The sequence below is a fragment of the Zeus faber genome (genome assembly GCF_960531495.2).
Source record: "Zeus faber genome assembly, chromosome: 18".
NCBI classification, from domain to species: Eukaryota; Metazoa; Chordata; class Actinopteri; order Zeiformes; family Zeidae; genus Zeus; species Zeus faber.
Genome location: NC_137210.1, coordinates 4257359 through 4271931, shown reverse-complemented (window position 1 = coordinate 4271931; position 14573 = coordinate 4257359). Strand labels below are relative to the sequence as shown.

Here is a 14573-nt window from a genome sequence, read left to right as displayed (position 1 = left end):
TCTAGATAACATAAGTAGATGATGAGATTAATGAGATTTTTATATATATATATATTTTCATATATAAAATTGACTAAGACTAAGATTGTATTGTATTTTATTTAATACCGATCAATTACAATCAATTATACTTATTTTGAATGAAGTCCTTGAAAATGGAAAAGAAAATGGTGCTCAGCAGGTAGAGCTGGTCGTCTCGTGATCTAAAGGTTGCTGGTTCGATCCCAGGCTCCTCCTGCTAGCATGCTGTAGTGTCCTTGAGCAAGACACGTAACCCCTAATTGCTCCTGATGTCCGTCAGTGTTTGAATAATTGTAAATCGCTTTGGATAAAAGCATCTGCTAAATGTAATGTAATGTAATTAAAAAAAGAACTTAAATTCTATTTGCAATTCCAGAATGAACCCTAATCAATGCATCTAAATGTGAGATTTAAATCGCGACATAGGACAGAACTTTAGATATAGATGACTCTTGAGCCACAGACTTGCTGCCCCAGTGCGTTGCAAAGTGGCGCCTGAGTGACTGTTAAAGTGACTTTGCCTGATAATAATCACTCTCAGCGGTGATGGCGTCACGCGAGGCCCTCTGAGGTCACAGGAACAGAGCTGTCACATTCTGCTCACATTTCAATGACAGGGTTTATTGCCCATCAGGCTGTTGGACTCCTGCAGTAGGCCACCGCTATTTCTCCGGTCTTATCCAGATTGGGAACACAGAGACTTGACGAAAAAAAATATATATAGATAAAAAAATATTTATGTACTGTATATATATATATATATATATATATATATATATATATATATATATATATATATATGAAAATATTGAGAAAGGAAGGGTTACACTGATGGGAGTCTTTGATATTTGACTGTTAGTTTTTTGTCCTGCCCGTGAACATTTTATGATAGCATATCTCCCAAAGGGTCATGGTTTAAAGAGGGGATATTGTTTCATGAATGCCGCCTCTACACTCTTACTTTTTCTTTGGGCTGCTCCCTTTAGGGGTCACCATAGCGGATCATCTGCCTCCCATACCTTCTGTTCTGCGCATCTTCCTCCCTTAGACCGACCGCCTGCATGTCCTCCCTCACCACATCCATAAACTTTCTCTTTGGCCTTCCTCTTTTCCTCTTGCCTGGCAGCTCCATCTTCAGCGTCCTTCTCCCAATGTAACTCTCATCTCCCCTACACACGTGTCCAAACCATCTAAATCTCACCTCTATCACTTTTACACCAAACTGTCCAACCTGAGCTGTCCCTCTAATGTACTCATTCTCAATCCTGTCCATCTTTGTCACTCCCAAATAAAATTTTAACATCTTCAACTCTGCCACCTCCATTTCAGCCACTTGCCTTTTTGTCAGTGCCACCGCCTCTAAACCGTACAACATAGCTGCTCTCACTACCGTCCTGTACCTTCCCCTTCACTCTTGCTGGAACCCTTCTGTCATAGATCACTCTGGACACCCCACTCTCGCTCTCGCTCTCTGACAGTGCCGACGATGCACGCTAGCAATGCTGGCAGCAGCGATGTGGTGCCCCCAATTGGTGCTCCAGAGCATTTTATTTATTTATTTTAATATCTCTTTACGGAACGAAACAAAAGGCGCATGGAACGGTATGGAACAAAATCGTGCGTAATGGGGACACTTTCTCCTTGACTCTCTCCCCAATTAGCTCCCCTCGATGAGTCATGCCCCGTTCCTCCATGCCCCGTTCTCAGACTGTTTTAAGTTGACTGACATGTCTCCGACTGATGATTCGAAATCTGTTTCTGAACAAATTTGAGGAGAGAAATAAGCAATCCAGTTGCTGAATCTTCACTCTAAATCTATAAGGCGCAATTTAAAAGTTTATTCCGACTTGTCTTGCCTTTCTCCAAGCTTGTTGGGGGACACCGCACCGGGACACACCGCACACAGGGATTTTTTGTTTCATGTAAACTTCGGAAAATAAAATAAAAGAAATACATAGACAGAAAAAACACACTATTTTTATTTGTTTTGTTTTGTTTGGAGAAACGCACAGCAGATTGCGCCTACAGTCAACCTACCACACACTTTTTCTTTTTTGAAAGAAACACAGCAGAATTGTTCTGTAAATACTTACATTTCCATCATCTGGAGTTTCTTCACGGATAGTTGGTATTTATTTCCTCTTTCGTTTAAAAGATTTGTGCAGGTCACAGTGTGCACAGTGTGCAGCCAACAGAGCACTCCCTGGTGGCACTCAAGCCATGTGTGGAGTTACTCAGATGAGGGCGGTTCTAATTCTACTGAAGCCCAAAGTGACATGGAGTTTGGCTGCAAATGTGAGCGGGTCGTCTCAGCGAGGGCGTTGTTAAGGGGGGGGGGGCCATGGATGATTCATGGGGCCCTAGCCTGGTAGGGGCGGTATTTGATTGTGAGACAAAAATGTTGAATGATAATATGTGATGAAAATTAAAAGCTATAACCATAACCCAAACATCCCGTTTGCTCCCCCCCATAATGCACATGGTTTGGTCCATTCTCCACGAGGAGAAAAACAAAAGAAAGAACGCTGATCTGACAGATCTGACTGATCTGACTTTAGCAACAGCACTCACGAAAGATAACCACTTCCCCCCTCAAAAATGAAATTGGGTTTCCAGAAAAGGAAAGTAAGGAAACAGAGAGAGAAATAGCAAAATTCAGGAAAACAATTACTCACCACGTTTTTCCCAGTGCTTTCCTGTGTCTGTGTCTACATTTGATTGCACTAGAATGTGTTGAGCTTCTGAGGTGTTCTGGTCTTCTTCTTATTTCACAGTTTGTGTGTTAGTAGACCCATCAAAGACACAAATGTTTGTTTGTTTGTGCACAAGCAATGAAAAACTGAGTTTTTCCATAGGTTCATATAGGTCCCCTTTAAACATGTAATTTCATACAAACTAATGAAAAAAAAATCTTAAATAAGAACACGCTCTGTTTTAATTTGTTTAGTTCTGAGATATGGGGACATGCAGTGGACCAGAGATCACTCCCTCCCAATCCAAGGCAGAATGGAACAATCCCTTAACTCAGTTGAGTTTAGAAATTTTGTTTCAAACAAGTAGGAAACTAACAAAAGTAAATACATCTTAAATAAAAACACAGGAAACGCAGGCGCGGCATGCACGGCATACTGCTGTCTAGACGAGTTAAAGCTTCACCCCATTCTCTGAGTGATGTTCACGTTTTTAATTTTCCATACAAAGTAAGAAAATCAGGAAATTAAAAAAATCTGTTCAGCCTGAACCCTGCACTGTGTACAGTACACCAAGTGCACCAAAATTTCAGTCTGTATTGTTTTGATTGTGCCCGCTATAATTTAGTCTTTGCAAACGGAAATTATGTTCATGTTTATTTGAATATAGAGCGGGGTAGTGAGATCCGATCAGGAGTGGTCGAGATACATGTGGAGACGCATCCTAATGCCAGGTGTGAACAGACGTATTGTACTTAGAGCTGTCCACTTGTGATCGGATCACCCAAGCCGCATGTTAATGCCAGGTGTAAACAGGGCCTCTGGTTTGTAGAGGTCAGTATGCAGTAGAGGCTGCCACTGCGTGAAAAATATTCCAATGTGCTCAAGTGGAGATTGGTGTACAGATGGTTAAGTGCCCACTAACAAGCTTGGTCTACCCTCCTGACGCAGAGCACACCCCCCCATAATAGCCCTCTCCAAACCAAATCGGAACTCGCTCTGGTGGACTCCCGTGTGGATTTATCCTAGAGGGTAGACGAGGACTCGTTGTCAACATTCACGAAAGCGTCCGTTTAAAGCACGGCGCGGTGCATCTGTCGTACGAGCTGTAGGTGGGAAGAGGTTGCTTTAGCTCAGTTCGCCCAGGGTCACTGCTCCCTTGTGCTTCTTCTAAACATGTACGCTGTCAGCTGCTATTGGGGGCATCCGGTACGCCTGGAGGTGATCTGCAGAGAGAGAGAGAAAGAGGGTTCTCTGCAAATCAAACCAATCTTCAGACCAACATCGGAGACCTTGTTACCTCGTTTATTGGCTTGATTCGACAGAGGGTGTTGATATTCCATCAACTATTCGCGGGGGTCGTGCTCTCTTCTCGCTCTGGCACGTCACGCACTTTAGCCGCCGTCTTCCTCCAACTCCCACAAGCAGACGTTTCCCCTCCAGCCCCTGCCAGCCCCTGCCATAAATTTTGTCGCTTGACAGCGCCAAAATTTATGGCGTACCTCAGCTTATCCTCTCTTCACACGACTGAGTGAGCAAGGGAGATGGAGAGGAAAAAATAGATAGGGAGTGAGAGTGAGTGTGTGTGCGTGTGCGTGTGCCATAGTGAAAAAAATCAGGGGAAAATAGTGTCACAATGCTCTACGGATTGTGCCGGAGGGCTAGCCCGTAAAGAAAAATGGAAGAGAAAGTTGTTAATGAGGCAGTTTGTAGGGATGTTTTAGGACATGACATGTCTATGAGAAAAAGTTAGCAATGGCAGAGTTGTCCATGGCATGTGCGTGAGTATTTTTTTTGTTTCGTTTTTTTTGCAAACGGTCTGTAATCATAATCACTGTCTTTTCTATTTTTCGCTTCATCAGATGATTGTGGCAAAAAAGGATTTGTGAATGTTTTTATTTTTCTTCCTGGAATATCTAACTAGTTCCATTGCTGTGTTGGATCTGGGATGTGCACCGTTAACTGCCAAAATGTCAGACCAGCCTGTGGTAATGCATACCTGTCAATAGGTCAGGGAATGTTAGAAACACAGGTCCCAGTCCCAGGGAGCACAAGGAGACCCTGCAGCCCCGGGGCGCACACGTACAACCCACCCCCAAGTGCAGGCACAAAACGCAGCCATAGGTGCGGAACCTCTGCCGCGGGCACCAGGCAAGGACCGCAGGCCTGGAGCCAGGCCCCGCGCTGACTGACCAACACCCTACCCGAAACGCCTGCCCGAAACGCCTGCCCTGCAGGCGAGCCAGCGGGACCCCCATGCTCACCCGTGCCCTGTTCAATCGCACGGGTGGATATGCGCAGGGTATGGTGAGGCCCGCCCCACCGCAGCCCTGAGCGCCCATCCACGTAGCAGAGTGTGCTCAGCGCAGGGCTCCCAGATGTTAGCCCCCCCCATCTGCCAATGCCAGCAGGCCGCCAGATATATGGGCCCTACACCACCCCCAGCACCCGAGGCACCCACCGCAGATATATATCATTACAAAGCTTCCATAGACAGTACAAAGCTTAAGCTTTCTTTTATCAATAATAAAGCAGAATCCTCAGTGGAAGACACCTATATGATTGTCTTAAACCCATTTACGGCTGTGCTATACTGTCGCCTTAGATGATTGCCTTACTTTGAGTAAGTGTTGCTATATAGGCTGACAACACTGTGGGTCACAAACTCATTATGTTCCTATTACCTGGACCTCTGAACTGCACTTCTGCTCTAGCCATAACCACCATCTCCTCTGCGTTATATCCATGAAAACAATCGAATAGCGATAAGTGCTTTCCATTCTTTCGATTTACGGGGTTTTATTCGATCCATCACCGGGCGTGTCATGCAGTCAAGGAGCCGTCATTGAGCTGCTTTGCGTCACTGAGCTGCGTCGATGGGGTAAATGGCCAGAGCCCTGCCTGTAGGACGCTTCTACCTCCAATACCCATAAAGTGAGTGCAGTTCTGCTCAATTTTTTGACCCATTAACCCCTGCTACTCCACTTCTTCCACCACTACCGTCTCTCTTTCTCTCTCTCTCTCTCTCTCTCTCTCTCTCTCTCTCGCGCTCTCTCTCTCTCTGTCGCTCAGATGTTCAAATGTAATTAGACAACTCGATAAACAGACAGCATCACTTTCGGGAGTTGTACACAGAGGGGAGAGTGGGGGTGGAAAAGGAGGCGTTTACCATTTTTTCCCAACTGTCGAACAAAAATAGTTTAATACAGCTGGAAGTATTTCCTACAGGTTGCAGCTCTGACCAACAGTTTTTTTATGCACCGCTTTTGCTATATACATAAATGTGAGCGTTATAACCAAATTAAGAATTAAAATTGGACTCGTTAAAAAGGGGATCAATTCAAGATTCAAGATTCAAGATTCAAGAGGTTTATTACATACATATACATACTTTCATACATACTGTATATGCAGTGAAATGTCAATGCAAGCAAATTTATGTAGCGTTACAAGGATTATTAAACTATAATTATTATATTATATTATTTCTTTATGGGGCACCACTCCCAACAGGGAGAATAGTAAATAAACCACATTAACTTTAATTGATCTATCTCATAAGAATTTTAGTTCTTGGTTCAATACATTGACTACAATATTCACCTCTTTCCAATAAATGGGATTTATTTTATCATACTAAACTACTTGAGTAAAAGGAATAATCGGAGCCAACCGGCTCTCCAGAGCTGGTGGGTTGAGTCAGTGGGTAGTCGTGGCGGTTTGCTGCAACTTGTCCCTTCTGCTGGTGATTTCCAGCCACACTATGAGGTCATCAGCGGTAGACGGTATGGACGGTGTCAGGGAAGGAGGTCCAAAGTTCCCCCCAAAAAAAAAAAAAGAATAAAAGAAAATTCTTACTCTAGGAGGGCCAGCCTTTCGATACTTGACCAATGACTTATTTTGAACATTAGACTGAGGAGGAGGAGTTTGCATATTTCCCTTCCTCAAAATGGCAGAGGAGGCGGAGTTTTAATGATTTTATAAGCTCTTGTAATAATGTTGACATACAAACAAATAAAATTAAAAGAAACAGACAGTGGTAATCTTTCAAAACCATTCTCTCAATAACATTCACGGCTAATTAACTATTAAGACGATTTCTAATTACTAACTATTATAACATAATTTAAAACTCCAAATAAAATCCATCAAATCATCATCTTTAATCTGATTATCGCTGTATATCCCCGCTAGCCACTAGATGGCCGCATGGCTACATGAGTTAATACATTTTAAATGAGGTTGTGTAACTTTGCCGAATTACATCGTACAGTGAGGAGAGTTGGATCATTTTTCATAGAAACATCTGTAGAAATAATGTCACTTCAGTTACTTCTGATTTAGGCTTAGACACAAAGGAGAGATTGCAGATGCAAATAATCCAGGTGGATCCTCTTCCAGACGTGTCTTGGGATCAAACTCCCCATTGGGGTTCTACCTTAATCACAGGGGAGAATTCAGTTATGGGTGAAAGCAAGGGAAAGAGAGAAGGGTTTTGTTGATTCAGCCTCAGTCGCGATAAGAAAACCAATGCCGTGCATGCCGCGGTATTGTATTGTAACTGGTCAGAGAGCTGGTCCTAAGTCCGAACGGTCATTTAACAGGTAGGTTGTTAAGTGTAGTTGTATAAAACGACAAAGAAACATTGGCAGGATTTTATTTATTTTATGTTTCTTATATTTTAAATCTTTATTTATTAATTTATTTATTTATTGTATTTGATTTTAACACATGAGGGGCTCCAGATGACAGCCTTTGTCCCTCAAACCTCCGCTTCATTACAGTAGAACCACAAACGGCACAATGGCGAAGCATACGGGTGCAGGGCGCAGCGTGGTTTTTTACCTGCTTCACCGGCTTTGTGGTGAAGCGTCCCAGATGTGTTGATGTTATCGTAGAGAGACGAGGAATATTGAAAACAACAAATTCATTATTTTTACAGTTTGATTATACATTTTATGTCTGAAATTCCGACAAAGCTTTTATTAGTTATTGTGTGAAAAATATAAATAAATCGTTGTGATTTCTGCTTATTAATTTTTTATATAACTGCAATTGTGAGCTACATCTGTTTTTGTTGAAATAGGTCAGTGGGTGTACTGCATTGCATTACTTCTGTGTAGGCTCATATACAACGCATTTAAATTGAGATCAAAAACATTTATATGTAGTTTTATCTGGTGTTTCTATGGAAAAGGGTCACGCAGTTTAAAAAAAATAGACCTCTCGCGCAAAAGTACGGAATGCAGTGTGACTGGTGTAGCTCCAACAGTGGAATAACATGAATTTATTAGTAAGTGTACACTGGCGGCACTCCGCGCCAATGCGCCTGGTGTAGTTCTACCATTAGAGTGATGCTCTCACAGTGTGCCAGTTAGCGCTGGTGCTATCGCGAGGCCAATGAGGTGTAATTACGGCTTGGGCACGTGTCCCTGCTCCCCACCTTTGCCTTCCTCCCCCAGGATCAACAGCCAAACAGCAAGGTGTCTCCCCACATCTCCAGTGACCTCTCCAGCATGGTCTCCAGCCCTTGAGCTGACCAGATGGCCCAGAGCAGTTAGTTTAGATGCAAATGTGAGGAAAGGTTGGCCGCATGTGCTATCTACTAATTAGAGTAACAAAATGGATTGAGCGCCAGGCAAAGAGAGAGAAAAAAGGTGAATATTTAAATGGACACTTTTCATCTGGAAGATAAAAAGATTAAAAATAAAAAAAGTATGTTTCCCCCACTTGATAAGTAAATGATTCTAAAGCCCGACCAGATTGGTTGCCTGACCGGCTTAACTGCTTGTTATTTTGAGGAGAGACGCAATTTCTGTTGAATTACAATGAAAATAGCCCGTGATTACCGGGTCCTCTGTTGGGCTTGTTTAACGTAAAAAGAAAAAGCTTTTAGTTCATTTTCATTCATTGACATTGTTCGTCCGTTAACGCTCTTGCCTGATGTAGTGTAAACATTTCATGCAGGGAAGAGGAATGGTTCTTTCCGCTTGCTTTTTAAGTACACAAAAAAAAAGGATTTGGTCCTTCGAATAAGCGTCCTTCACATGGTTTTAAATTAGCTTATTTTGGTTTGCATTTGCCAGTTGACAAGCTCTTGCTTCTTGAAACCATTGTCATCGCGGATTGCACTCAGATGAAGAGATCTCCTAGTCTCTGAGGAACACAGCCCCCTTATCAACATAGCAAACATTTCACTTTGGGGTGGCACTTTTTGGAAATCTTTTTAAGGCACCGGAACGCAATACCCGTCTCATTTAGACACGCAGACGTCCTCGTGCCTACCTCTAACGTTTGGCACATTCTAACTCGTGAGTGTGTCTCTGCGGTCATTATCAAATGGGGATCCGTCTCTCTTTGTCTCCCAGTGGAGCCATTGCTTTCCATTCCATCCGCCCGCCCGCCTGACAGTAATTGGCCAATCTGTTTGAAGCCTCCGTCACCCGGTGACAGTTAGAGAGATCCATTGTCGATGAAGACTCGACTTGGAGGCTCTCCGTCCCATCCTTTCCCTCCGCTCTGAGCCTTTTGCCGCATTCCTGTGTGTAGGATTGTTGGTCGGTTTTCCTGTTCGTCTGTTTCCGCTTACCACCTGATGCAGAGCTGAGTACAAGACAATTTCATAGCATATTTGTTGAGGTATATACCACGGTATAATTATGATCATTTTCTATTTATTTATTATTATTAGATTGTATTTTTGCTTCAGCTCGGAGCCGCATTGTCCCCAGACAGACACCATGATGAGATTATAAGTTTTCCTGAGCTGCTGACAGTGTTATATACACTTTTACAGCTCCAGTGAAGGTGAATTAGGAAAACATATGCCAACTTGTGTGAGAATCAATCACCGGTTCATGAACTTCACTTTATTTCACCTAAGAGCAAAAACAAAAATCTAATGAACGGTACATGTATGAACAGAGCAGATGATTGTCCGGAGAATTCACAGTGAGCGAGTGGGCATGTCGCACGCTGATGACGTCTCTATCCTGCGACTGCTGCATGATAGAGACGTCATCAACACACCCACTCCTCGAGGGTGAAGAAGGATCATTTACCGTCATAACCTAGGAGAACAAAGAAGAAGAAGGAGAGAATATACGTTTATATTGCTGCTACGTCCAAATACAGGGAGTATCAACACCAAAGGGTAGCTCTGCACAATGTCTGGGCCTGATTATCTGGATATTGTCCGGAGTTCATGTGTGAAAGCAGCTTAAGATAGACAAAAGTGATTTTCCATAGATAGATAGATATGTAGATGGATGGATGGATGGATAGATAGATAGATAGATAAATAGATATATAGACAAACAGACAGACAGACGGGTACTGTTAATAGAATATAAATAGACTTTGCCCAAACTGTTTCCATGTCAAACCTGTGTGTTTACATTTAACCACCTTGTTTAGCTACAGAGCACACAAGTCCTGGTGAAACATGCTCATTCAGAGCTACTTCACTCTCTCCACACACATCCAGGCAGATTCATTTCCCCGGGTAGCCTTCAGCTGCCGGCTCTGGCTATGGCACAGCTGTTTCAGCCAACCGCTGCACTTTCAGTCTCCACGCCATGAATCATTCAACCCAGCAAACTGTCCAGAACCACTAGGTTCAACATAGATGATGAGGCACTTAATCATCCTTTTCCCCTGCATTAATGATCCTCAGAGCAGAACGCAGGGGTGTTTTGTTTTTTTTCTTTTTCACGTTTAAATATTATTATGATAGGACTGAGATCAGCAAATCGATATACACTGTGGATGTGGGCGAATCAAAACTAATTGTGGTGTCATTGTTTTTCTCTCCCCTGTGCCCAACTTCTGGCTTGTCATGCACTGCTAATATGGACATCCACACAGGCTCAGGTCAGTGCCGTTAATTCTGTACCTATGCTCTGCTTTAGCTCACCACACTGGATGCATGCCAGGCTTCCACACGACCCACACACACACACACACACACACACACAGACACACACACACAGACACACCCACACACAACCATTCCTCTACCTCGTTTTGCCATCTTTTGGCCAAGAGAGAAAAGGCAATAGTTTTTTAAGCACCAGTGGCACATGGAATGAGAAATGGGGAGCGGGGGAACTCTGATGATATTCCATCTCCATTTCATTCTAACCCCCCCCCCCCACACACACACACACACACACACACACACAAACACACACGGTTTGACATTTCTAAAAGGGCCGAGGGACTTCATTATATAGTGACTAGTCTGTGAGGCTTTGTACCTAATGTCATTTATACTTTTCTCCTCTGGAAAAGAAGAGAGGCTAAAATGGGAAGCATGTAAAAAAAAAAGCAAGCGGGAGAGGGTGGAAACTTTTCGGTAGGCCTTACCGCAAGCTTTGGGTTCCTATACTGGCTGGTTTTAGCTGAAAAGGCTTCTCATTAACGTGCGTGGCATGGCAAGTGGATGGGTTTTTCAGTTCTCATTGTGGCTTTTTTGTGGTGGCACAGGTGTCAGGTCGCAGTTCGCATTTTGCGGTTCGCGGTTTGCGGTTCCCCATCCCATGTCAGTAGTGCACGACGGGGTAGCAGTGCAGGTGAAACAATAGCATAAAACAACTGCTCTTGTCCGTTCAAACCCCTGTTAGTTTTCAAGCAGCTAGTGCACTGTAACCCTCCTATGACCATCAAAATCTCCACTCAGGAGGGCTGCTTGGCTGCAGATTTTGGACATAACATTTATTTTATTTTTTTTGGAAGAGCGGGAAACAGAGTGGAACCCCGCAGTGGCATCTGCAGGCACAGATGGGGGCATGATGAGGGTGTGTAATGCGCGTCTGTGCAGCCCGTAGGGGGAGAGAATACTCTGTACTCATTCCTGGTCGCCAGTCTGCGTGCCACATACGCACATACGCACGCACGCACGCACGCACACACGCACGCACGCACGCGCACACACACACACACACACACACACACACACACACACACACACACACACACACACACACACACACACACACACACTTGTCACAGCTTTTCCCCCCACAAATTGTCCTCTAGAGTATGCTCTTCAGTGTGGCAGACTTACAGGGACGGAGAGTAAACATGTGGTTACAGGAGACTGGGAGTCTGGGGAGGAGAGTGGTTTGTGTTGCTGAATGTTCCCTGCATGGTAATACAGATGTGCATTGATTGAGTGCTGAATCCTTAGATGGTTTTGTTATGCTTATCGGTATTTCTTGGGGTTTTGCCCTCACACGTGTCACAGTTTTGGCAGCATGGCAGCTGTGATGGAAAGGGAGCTGGTTGGTTTTGAGAACATTTCTCCGATGTGGCGTTGAACATTTCGACACCTGCCCATTCAAATGTAGTAGTGCTTTGTTTGCATTTTTTGTGTGTTTATATATATATATATATATATATATATATATATATTCATTTATATATACTGTATGAAATTATCTAATGATGTATATGATATTGGCACCCTTGCATTTTTTTATGATCATCAAATCAAGGTGTTTGGGGTGTCTCAGTCGAAGGTCATCGTTCTTCTGGACATTTTTATTTATTTATTTATTTTTAGGGCAAGGGTGACAATATTTTTATGTGTATGCATGTCCATTCACCCCAACCACCCATTCGGCCGTTCTCTTGCTATTCAATGCCTTGTGTGTGTGTGTGTGTGTGTGTGTGTGTGTGTGTGTGTGTGTGTGTGTGTGTGTGTGTGTGTGTGTGTGTGTGTGTGTGTGTGTGTGTGTGTGTGTGTGTGCGTGTGTGCGATGGTGCTTGCGCACGCGTGCAGGTGTACGAAGCCGTGCCATGCTACAGTAAATGCAACCAGTATGAGTGGAAGACAGACCCCTGGTCCATTTGCACCATCAACACAGTGGACGAGCTTCCAGGCTGTGGGGAGGGTGTCCAGAGCCGCAAGATCAGGTCAGTTTGTGTGTGTGTGTGGGGGGGCTGGCTGGCATTGGCACAGAGACTCGCTGGTAGCGGCAGGCTGGCATCTGCACAGCGGCTGGCATTGACACCATACACTGCCAGCGCTGGCGCACAAACAACAAACAAACACAAGAAAACACAATAAAAGATCATTATTACAAGCGTTAAATCAACAATGGCCCAATGCTTTAGCACCCTCTAAAAATAACTTAACAGTAGCAATGTGGGATTAATGGCACAGCAAAAGGTTTAAGCTTCGAGCTGCGCGAAAGTGTGTCGCTTCAGCGAAGTCAAAAGGCCCTCAAATGAATGATCTTGCGCAGCTGTGAGCCAAAGCTCTGTGCAGCTTGTGAGACCTACCGCTGGCTCAAACCGCGGAGCCAGAGAACAAAAACAGATGGAAGGTACATCGGCGTCGAGGGGGTAAATTAAAACGAAACCCAGCGCGCAAGCAAATAAACAGCCAAATTAGGTGACAGACGAAACCTCCATACCATACTTAAAGAGCCAGCCCCTATAGCACGAGTCGGCAACCTTTGCTATCAAAAGCGCAGTTTTTGGCCCAAAACACAACAACATTTGAGCCCTATAATGAAGATTACACCGCTTATTAAGTCTAAATTAGCCTATCAACATGACTAATAGGTCTAATTGGGCATTCATTAATATAATGTCAGAATGCAGTGAGGACCCAAGTGTATATGAGAAGCAGGACACTGAAGAAACGTCACAGGAGAGTTGGCTGGAAGCTCCAGCTGGCGGGAGCAGGGGCATAGGTTTCGTTTGAACATCTGGGGAAGGGAGGACACAATAAGTGGGTTTCCCCCAGGAAACTTTGAGCGTCAAACACTTCATTTCCTGCATTGTCTTTGTTTATGTTCGTAAAAATTTTTAAAGTACATATGCTCTGCTCTGCTTTCTGCAGCAGTTACATCTCAGCAAATGCAGTGTGCTTGTTCAGGAAATGTTTTTCAATATTTATTTTTTTGTTGTTTGCTAATTTCTCGCCGCATGCCAGTAAGCCAGCAGCGTCGGCGGTGAAAGCAAACAAATCTGTCTAGGTGCTATTAAATTCTCTATTTTCCTCCGAGACTTTTCCTTTTTTTTACATTTGGATTTGGAATCCATAGCTATTCCCGGTGAAATAGTTCCAAATATGACGATAAATTTGGCTGTTCGGTTAGAGCTGCAGTCTACTCACGGCTTTCCCTGAGAGCGCGTGGTCCTGCTATCCAGTATCCACCCCCAGCTGTCTGATCTCCCATTGGCTGGAATGTCTGCGCAGGAGTAAGGGGCCGAATACTCACTTTTGATTGGCTGCTTGACACATGTAGACTCTGCCTCATCATGTTCCTGGGGCGTGTTTACGAAGCAGCTGCGTTCCATCAAAACCCGGTAAACTCCAACCCCTGATGCACATTTTAGTTGACTGAAATGTAAAAAAAAAAATGTTTTATTTGGTTCATAGGCTACACATTTTTACAATTGGAGAATGTCAGAATCACTTTAGGCCTAAAGCAATGATAAATGAAAATTTAAATGTTAAAAAAGAACCATATCACCACAGGGAGCAACTGGAGAGGGGCATACGAGCTGCAGGGTTGCCGACTCTTTCCCTAGGGGCTGGTTTATTCGACTGCCACCGATGCTGTGTCTCTCTCTGTCTGGCGGCATTAGGTGTATGCTGAGGGGAGTGGAAGAGGCGGGCGGCGTGGACGACAGCCTCTGTGATCAAGAGGAAACTCCACGAGGGGCGCGTGTTTGCTTCCTGCCCTGCCCTGGTGACTGCGTCGTCTCCACCTGGGGACCGTGGAGCAACTGCCCGTGGGTAAGAGCGGCGGCGGCGGGGTGGACAGGGGTTTAGCCATGCTCCCCTTTTTTCTTTTTGGTCTAGTCCAAGGATTCTACCGAATTATGCTTTGGTGGGGTCGCAGT

At 44.2% G+C, this 14573-nt stretch overlaps 1 protein-coding gene across 1 annotated transcript in view; it reads left to right on the top strand.

Moving 5' to 3' along the window:
* Positions 1–14573, top strand: part of thsd7ba (thrombospondin, type I, domain containing 7Ba) — a gene marked incomplete at both ends in the record, with an annotated part of 194351 nt that overhangs the window by 146795 nt on the left and 32983 nt on the right. Inside the window, 2 exons of the mRNA XM_080019515.1 lie at positions 12496–12629; positions 14316–14466. Of these exons, the coding sequence (XP_079875641.1) occupies positions 12496–12629; positions 14316–14466 (285 nt within the window). The remainder of the gene's footprint in view (positions 1–12495; positions 12630–14315; positions 14467–14573) is intronic.